Source organism: Cynara cardunculus (assembly GCF_001531365.2).
Source record: "Cynara cardunculus var. scolymus isolate 2C chromosome LG 17, CcrdV1, whole genome shotgun sequence".
NCBI lineage: Eukaryota > Viridiplantae > Streptophyta > Magnoliopsida > Asterales > Asteraceae > Cynara > Cynara cardunculus.
The window spans coordinates 3,818,631-3,828,215 of record NC_037544.1 but is presented as its reverse complement, the minus strand read 5'-3'; the positions used below and the strand labels follow the sequence as shown (position 1 = coordinate 3,828,215).

At 35.1% G+C, this 9,585-nt stretch overlaps 1 protein-coding gene across 5 annotated transcripts in view; it reads left to right on the top strand.

The window, feature by feature from the left end:
- The first annotated feature begins 4,524 nt into the window (after nucleotides 1-4,524).
- Nucleotides 4,525-9,585, top strand: part of LOC112500064 — a 10,950-nt gene continuing 5,889 nt past the window's right edge. For all 5 annotated transcript variants that reach the window (XM_025103332.1, XM_025103330.1, XM_025103333.1 and 2 more), the window contains exons 1-7: nucleotides 4,525-4,714; nucleotides 4,811-5,457; nucleotides 5,809-5,969; nucleotides 7,311-7,371; nucleotides 7,663-7,728; nucleotides 7,839-7,924; nucleotides 8,604-8,667. In XM_025103332.1, the coding sequence (XP_024959100.1) occupies nucleotides 4,573-4,714; nucleotides 4,811-5,457; nucleotides 5,809-5,969; nucleotides 7,311-7,371; nucleotides 7,663-7,728; nucleotides 7,839-7,924; nucleotides 8,604-8,667 (1,227 nt within the window). In that variant the 5' untranslated portion in view covers nucleotides 4,525-4,572. The remainder of the gene's footprint in view (nucleotides 4,715-4,810; nucleotides 5,458-5,808; nucleotides 5,970-7,310; nucleotides 7,372-7,662; nucleotides 7,729-7,838; nucleotides 7,925-8,603; nucleotides 8,668-9,585) is intronic.

Below are 9,585 nucleotides of genomic sequence, written 5' to 3'. Positions count from 1 at the left end.
GACAAAAATTCACATTCCCTCGCTGATCCCTCGCTGATTTGCGAGGGATCAGCGAGGGATTTTTTAGAAGAAATTTCCCTCGCAAATTAGCGAAGGATCAGCGAGGGAAAGATTTTTTTGGTATTTCCCTCGCTGATCCCTCGCTGATCAGCGAGGTATCAGCGAGGGAAACTTTCCCTCGCAGATCAGCGAGGGATCAGCGAGGGAATGAGTTTTTTGGCATTTCCCTCGCAGATCAGCGAGGGAACAGCGAGGGAATGAGTTTTTTGGCATTTCCCTCGCTGATCCCTCGCTGATCTGCGAGGGATCGTCGCTGATACCTGTTTTTCTAGTAGTGGATGAGTTTGTATGCCATATATAACAGTTATAAATGATGCAAATAAAACAAATATTTGAATAACTTGATTTATAAACATTGTTACACAGTTTTCATATACATAAATACATACATATGTGATAGTACAAAATTTGAATGAATAATTCAATATAAATTATGATAGTATGAAAAAACTATAACCGTACAAAGGAAAAACTATGTTTGATTTGGTTTGAAAAATCCTTATGAACTGGCGGAGGTACAGTGAAGGTTGTTGCAGTGATTGGTGGAGTATAGGCGGTGGTTATGGATGATGTGAAGATGGCCGACAGTGGTGGAGAAGGTAGTTGTGACTGATGTGGAGGAGGTGGTCGACGATGGTACGGGTGGCAGTGATGGGCGGTGGAGCTTGTTGGACGACGGTGGTTATAGAGGTGGTGGAGGTATGCATCGATGGTTGGTGGCGGTTATCGGTGGTCGTTGGTGGCGGCGATGATGGGCGGTAGTGACTATTAAAACAAATATCATATTAGAATTATATATTAAATGAGGGTGTATTAACAATTTTTTAGTTTTTAATACAATTTCCCAAAAACATATATGAGATGATTTTTCTTAAATCCGATACAAAAACTTTCCTATTATCTAGAGACGAAGGATCATATGATAAGAAAAGTTAAGGTGAGAAATATAATAAATGATCTACACCCTCGATCATCTTTGATTGATCTGGTGCATCTCATCCTAATATGCATCGGACGATGGAGATCCATTCTTACGTTTCTCATTGGAACCCAACCCATTATCTAGATACGTACCTGTGTTACATTATATTAGATATATTTGGTATGAAAATCAAGACGAGGCAAGAACAGTAGTAATCAAATATAGAATCCTTTCGCAGCATTTTAACAAGTTTTCAGAAACATTTCAAAACAAAGTGTCATAATAGATGTTTTTATAAAACAGTTTACATATTTTGTAGGACCCACTTTCAGGTAGATCCATACAAAAAAGTTCATTGGATACGTTATTTTAAAAGTGTCATAAAAAAACTTATTAAGACGTCAAAAATTGTTCTATAAACTTATTACAACATTTTTTGAACATAACATTTTATTGTTTAATTATATAAACTTAAATTATATAAAACAATACATTATCACAAATATAAATGACTGGTTGTTCTATAAACCCGATCTTATAATAACATAAATAAATAACTAAAACATGTTTTTTTACCAAAAAAGTCGTAAATCAAAACCAATACCATTAATATCTTATCAAATTATACTCTCGTTTACAAGTTCGTTGCAATAAATAGTGTTTACATAGAAAAAAAAAAAAGGATTAAGTAGGCCGTCTTATTTTCGTAACTTTGAAGTATATGTAATTTGCATAATAAATGAAATTTATAACATATTTAACCAAATCGATTAAAGTCTTGCTTACAATAACTCCAAAAGTTGTTAGATTGAATTTTACGCTTGTAATATGCCTAATTGATTAAGGTGGATTATGGGTTTTTATTATTTATGTAATTTAGTTGGACATAAAATTTTATTATAAATTGGGGAAAAAAATAATTGTCGTTTATTAAAAAGAAAATTTGGATTTTAGTTCACACGACCTGTTGCAATAAAAAAGCTTGTCAAAAAGCGTTTTTGTTTTCTTAGTTTATTTGATCAAATAAAAAAGTAACTTTTAAGATTGCTGAATTATAGACAAATAACAGATAACCAGTTGATTTGATTGATGATCAAATAAGAGAAATTTTCTTTTCCCTGGGGCCACATCCTGGACTTGAACTAGAGACTTCGCCCGTGAAGTAAATCATTGCAACTACAGGGGAGGGATTTTTACTTATTTAACAAAGAAAGTATCTACTCCATCCGACTAGTTCAGGGTTTGAATCTCGGGAATTTTGTGTTCGAAAAAAATAGGAATTATAATCATATATATGGTTTAATCACGTGAGAATCTTGTATATTACGATAGCCGTTGAAACCAGAGGCGGATCTATATGCTTGGCTATGGTATCACATGCAACCATAGATTCGGTTGCATTAATGTAGTTTTTTTTTTTTTTTTTAATTTGTAATGATAAAACCGTTGATTTGGTTGTGTGCAACCATAAATGTTGAAATGATAAAAATTTAGTATTAATTTATTTGTGCAAAAGACTTCAAATTTTTCTTGGATCCGCCTCTGGTTAGAATTGTTAATGTAAGTTATTGTTTTGTATGGTTTTTTTTCCATCTAAGACTGTTAATGTAAGTTATTCGTTTTATATGTATTCAATTTACAATGTGAAACTTTTTAGTTGCAATTTTGTGTTTTACGAACACATAAAAATATTCACATTGTGAAACAAAGTATATGTTAATTTGTACACTAACTCTAAGTTAGATGGAAAAAAATAATGTGAAATAACACATGATACACCGGTTCTCAAAATTATCGCAATGAGTTTGCAAAAGAATAGCATTTATTGCGTGCGAGTGCGCGCACACACATACATACATATATATATATATATATGTATATTGTATATGTATATATATATATATATATATATATATACGGTTGGGTTCGGATGAAAATAAAAATTAAGATGAGAAGCGTAAGAAGTGATCTCTATCCTTCTCACATGATCTTTAACACACACACACACACACACATATATATATATATGTGTGTGTGTGTGTGTGTGTATGTGTGTGTGTGAAGGATCGTGTGAGAAAGGAAATTACGGTGAGAAGCGTAAGAAGAGATCTGAACCCTTGATCACCTTTAATCTCAAACCCACCTATGAATCACGATTGAAAATGGAATTGATCTGATGCATCTCCCTAAAACATAATATATATATATATATATATATATATATATATACACACACACATATATAGGATTGGGTTCCTAGGAGAAGCGTAAGAAGGGATCAAGGGTCTAGATCCCTTCTTTCGTTTCTCACTTTAACTCTACTTCTCACACAATCTTTCGCCTCTATATATGTGTGTGTGTGTGGTTGGGTTCCGATGATAAGAGAAGTTATAGTGAGAAGCGTAAAAAGAAATCTCCACACTTGGATCAATCCTAATTGAATATCAACACTCTGAGGTACACCAAGATGCACTAGGTCAATTCTCTTTCTAAAGTGCAATTTATTAGTGAACATGAGATTAAAAATATTTAAGGGTTCAGATCTTTTCTTACGCTTCTCACCATAATTTTCCTTCTCATTACGATCCTTCTCCTATATACATATGTGTGTGTGTATGTATGTGTATGTGCTATATATGTGTGATATAATTACCAAATATGTTAAATCATTTTTCCTTTTTACAAAATTTTCGAGAGAGATTAAATTATGGTGTAAAGGTTTAGTGAACGGGTAATTCCTGTGAAGACCTTCTTCTGTTCTTTTCCCGTAAATAGTTGTTATATTTTTCACGTGAAGGTTCAACAAGAATAATCATTAAGTCGACATACAAACGACCATTAAAGGCGGGTCAAGAAGGTTATGTTTTGTGGTTGCATCATAGCATACAACAAAACAAAATGGTAGCGTTAATCTTAAATACCGTAAAAAATTACACTACGCAGAAAATATTTTGTAGTTCTATGGATACCCACCGACACTCCCCTAAATCCGCCAATGACGACCATATATAAATAAATGAATAAGATGACGTTTGTTTTTTAAGAGGTGCTGAAGTATGAAGTCTTATTTCACTTATGATTTATAAGAGGTGGTGTTGAAGTCTGAAATCTGAATCAATAAGACTGTTTTTTTTGTAAACGTCTGAATTTGCTTAAATTGTCTATTTTACCCATTAAAAAAATTATAGTGTTGAATTTATAGATAAATTTATACAATTTCACATATTTATTCATTATCGTTACAAAATTTACATCTGAATTATATGTTTAACATTTATTTAAACGAAAAATATGTTATCAACGGTATTTAACAGATTTAAATCCTATTAAAATACAGAGAATGACTGATTTAGGTATACTTGAACTACGTATTTGAGTTGGAGGGGGTTTCCGTAAGATATATGAATTTAAAAGGGGAATATGATATTGACACAAAATAGAGGGTGCAATTTTGCACAATTTAACGTATCGAATCAGTGAAGAATGCCTCTTGCTCACGCCCAGCACAGCAGACCAGGAGCAGCAGCAAGATCGGAAGCGCCGCCATTGTTAATCAGTTTCAGGGAATCCACGCCCAATTAGGTACTCAAATGGTGAACAAAGCATGGCGGATCATACCAAGACCAATCATGGAAACCGTCCTCAACAACCACGCTCATCGCCACCGCGTTCATCAACCACTCATCATCCACGGTCCCCGTGGCGTCGGCAAAACCACCCTCATCCTTGAACGTAATAACTTGTACTTCTACTTGTATGAATTTTGATTCAATGTTCATTGTGGTTATGCATATCATTGCAACTGAATTTTTGTTAATTTCTATTCAGGGCTTCTCGAGAATTGGAACAAGGGGCCTCATGTCACCGGCTACGTCGACTTCGCACAGTCAATTGAAGATAACCACCCACACCACGGCCATTCGTTTCCATGGGCATCTTGGTCTAATTGCTCACCACCATCTCTCCCCACCCTCCGAACCCAACTCGAGCAGTCTCTCGAGTCCATGGCTGAAAAGGGTGTTCAACTCGGTGCCATTAGCTCTCACCAGATTTGCAAAACTCTTGGAAAATGGCATAACCTGGATACATCTCTCAAAAGAATAATCCAAACTAACAAGGAAACGACAATCTCGAAGAGGATTTTGTCCAATAAGGTTTCGACATTGACTTTGTGGGACAAGGCGGTATTCACGCTAACTGCTCGACTAAATGCCACAGAGATTGATGAAGTTCTGGGGTTAAGAGAGAAGGGTAAAAACATGAGTGTGCAAGAGGCTTCATATTACAGGGAAGGGATGGTTGCTTTGAAACTGGCTAAGGAGGTGCTCAGGATTCAACAAGGGTTTAGGGCTAATGCTGTTAAGAATTTGAATAAGACCGGTGGGTTTTCAAGAACTTTGGCTAATTCAGCTACTGATTGGCCTTATTTGTTGCTGGAGTTGTTGTCTGGAGCTGCTCAAGCAGATTACTTTCAGGTACACAATACGTTTATTATTCACAAAATTATAGACGCAAAGCATGTTAATCATGCTACTATCTGATATGCTGCTTAATGAGACCATTATGGATCAACTGCTAAAGCCTGACATGTGAGTACTGAAATCTTTGTAGACTTAGTGCATCTTGTCGAGTTCAAAGTTCCGAACTGAGTTAACAAAAGCATCTTAAGGTAGAAGCTTAATATGGGTTGAACTGTAGTATTAGGATTCTGTGAAAAAGGGAACCACTTTATATGTTGGGCAAGTTTATGATATTTTTCTGTGTTTAGTGCTTATGCTGATAATTTCTCTGTTTTTTTGCCATTCCTGCCTCTGCCTGTGTTGCAGCCAAAGTTGGTAATAAACAATATAGATGTCTTGAAAAATGCTGCTTTGGTGGATGATTCATCAGTCTCTGCATCGATGTATCATGACAGTCTGATCTGGAGAATAATAGCTTTAGGTGCAAATGAGATGTGCATGCCAGTTATTCTTGTAACTTCGGACAGGTAGTATTCTATCTCATGATAGCGTCATTAGCTACGAGTTATGCAATACTTATTTGTTTATACTAATGCAAACCTTCTTACTTGATAGAAAATAATTTTGTTCTTTCTACATCACACCTTTGTATAGTAGAATGTCTTAGTGCTGATGAATTGAGTTATTTGGTTATGTGTTTGATCTGTCACAAGATTTTTGCTTTTTTAAGGCACTTCATAGGTTCTCAGTTGCTTCAACTTTCCATTGATTATGTTAATACCTTCCACATCTAGTTAGCATATATTCAGTTACAGTATATGGCCAGAACTACTCCAAAAAAATGCAGGAGGAATATATTACCTGTAAAACGTGACTTACAGGTAGTGAGGGAGAGGATTGGAGAAGAATCCTAGAAAACATTAAGTAGTAAACAAGATTTTAAAAGGCGGAATAGGGTCCCAAGGCATTTCCCTCAACGAGGTGAGGCTTAAGCCTCGAGGCGGTCTGAGGCGTTATCCCCAAAGGCGAAAATACACACACACCAAAATATGTATATACATACTACACAAGTATATATACATTTATATACAGTATATACACACACATTTATATACGATAAACACATATATACATATACATATATGTGTATAAAATGCAAGCTTCAAACCAAGAAAAACCCATGGAAATTTTAAATAAGAGCCACAATAGTAGTTTTGAACTTTTGATGCACACAAATTGGAGGAACTTTTACCCTCTTGAAATGCGTGGGTCTTAATCCTGGTTAGTATCTACCCATTGCATTCAGGCCAGGCAGGGTTAATGAACATTCATCCCTACAAATAATGAAAATGATTTGGTTCTGGACTACAGATGAGGTGCCATTATGTTGATTTGTGGCTCGTCCTTGATAACTTTATAGTTTTAAGATGTTCTCGCAGCATCTCGTCTAGGCTAGTTCATGGAGAATAATGTTTGATAAACCAAGGAACTGAAAGAGGAGAGGGGAAAAAAATGGACAGATGATGAGTAGTTCCTTGATGTCCTAAGGAATCTGTTGAATATGATTGCATTGAGAGTTGAGACAGTTGCTTTGTATACATAATTAGTTTATATTGCTTTGTTTACTCTTCTAGGTGCTTAAAGAAGCTCTTTGATTACTATTGTTAAAGCTAACTAGAAGGTGCTGCCCTAGTTAGCTCTCCAACTGGTAGAATAATTCATACATCATGCTTAATGTTAAGGCACATTTTTTGCGTGGATCTATTTTGTTTTTGGCTAAAATAATTTTAATCATGTACAAGGTTGAAAATCCTTCTAAGGATGTTCATATTTTTTTTCCCAAAAGTTCAAATTCAATTTTTTTGCAGCTACTATTCATATGGAGCTTACATGGATTTTGGATTTCCTGACATTTTCATTTCCCGTGAGGTAACTTAAGTTTTGCGAGTTCTGTTTTCCTGTTTTTGAATTTTGATATCTCGTTTTGAATTTATGAAAACTTGAAGCTTATAAAACTATAAAAGACTGTTATTTTCCCCTCCCCTTCCGAATAGTATCTCTCAAATTAATAGTGTAGCAGTACTTGCTGCAAAGGGTTAATCACACCTCAAACTAATGAATGTTGGGCATGATTATTCAAGTACTAATCACACCTCCAGATTAGAGGAGGAGCTTATTCCCAGTATCCTTGAAAACTATATAACTCATTGCACCTTGCAGACATTTGGATGGACTCCACAACAAGCCAAAATACATATGGTTCCAGATTATTTTAGCCAGTCAGAGGTAATTCATATTGATCTCTTTTGACAATTTTTTGTGCTATTATATAAAGCTTCGGTTGTAGACTTGTTTGGATTTTAACAACTAATCCATCTTGTTTGTTCAACTTCTAGTGGGATTTGATCATTGAGGTACTTGGGTCCAATCCGCGACATCTTTTTGAGATATATGCGCTTAAACAGAGCAATTATTACCAGGCGTAAGTATTCGATGCAATTTTTGAAGTAACATAAATTATATTTTACACCGTTTTGTTATGTGTCATCATGGCATGAAGCAAGATGACCTGGCATGAAGCACTGACTTAGAATTATAGCTAAAATATGCTATTCTTATATTGTTCATGACATTGTATTTCCCGGTGAACTTCTATTTTTATTACCTATGATCTCTATTCTCAACAGATACAGATTATTTTGTCTGAATGCACATTTTAGCTGTTTATAGCTGTTACTTTTAGTTAGTTAGGAATTCTCTTACTGTTAATAATTATCCTTATGGTTCCAAGAGGAGATCCTGCAAGTAATTGTGCTCAGTATGGTCAGACTACTGGAAGACTCGAGTATTGATTTTTTTTTCACTTTTCCGACACCAATAGTTTATATTTGTGGTACTTTTACTTGAATGTAGCTGCACCATTTCCCCCTCTAAATCAGAGAATCTGAATCTGCTGATTAGTTTGTTTTGCTATTAAAGTCTGATGTGCACTTGTATAGGGAATGGACTGAACAATTTACATCTTTAATGTCTACAACTTATTTGGCATTTTCCCGTGCTTTATGGTTGCATCCGTCATGCTACAGAATTCGACTTGAAGTATGAATGTTGCATTACCTCAATGAGCAGATATTCATATACGCCTTTATGTCACCATGCAGGCTAATGGAGGATAAAGAAAGTACATTTGAGGACATCATAGATGCATATCTGGCATATTTGCAAGTAAGTTCTATTGATTCAGATACTCATAGGTTCAAAATGATTGAGACTGTTTTCTTGTTTATTTGATTTGTTGGAATTTTGTATCAGTTACTTGACCAATTAAAAAGTCAAATGACCAAATGAACATTTGACTGATTAGAACCAGGTGAGTAACTGACTATAGATTTTGATAAACATAAATGGAAAATTAAAATGAATGTTTTTAGGCATATTCATCACAAAGATGATTGAATTTTAGCTATTTATGTGTTCTAATAGGAAATTGATGCCATATTAGCTAACTCTGTTGGTAACATTCATCCACACCAGTGAACATGGTTAGAAAGAAACTAACATACAAGTCTGACGGTGAAAGAGGTATGCACCAATATGGGATAGCTTCATAGTGCATACACAGGCTAAGCCAATGCCTTGTGATATTATCTTCATAAGAGACAGCTGCTCAAGTGTCAACAAAGGACAACCATGCTTGTACCACGTGCTAAAGAAACTAACAGATCTCACTTTTCAAAACCTTTATCTTTTATGTCTAGTTGTGAACCTTCAATTCAAAGGGTTTGGATGCAAAGTGTTCTCCCTTTTTTTCTCTGGTTTGGGAAGGAGGGATTCTTATGGTTTAGAAACTGGGCCCTGATCTCGAAGGCGATGCTTGTGGTTTGTTTTGTAGCATTAACATATTTTATCAGTTGGGATGATACCTTTTGTCCTAATGTAAATGCGATGTATATGATGCAAATTGATTGTTGTCGGTAGCTTTCTTATTGAATTGAGTAAAGAAAAAGAAGAATACAATGGTTACACAGCTTTCGAGAGGCTGGTTCTCTCCCTAGAGAGCTTGTGCTCCTTTTCAAACTGACAAAACAGAATGCCACACCTCTAACCAACTTCCCCATTATAAAGGCTGTCACAAATATTCTA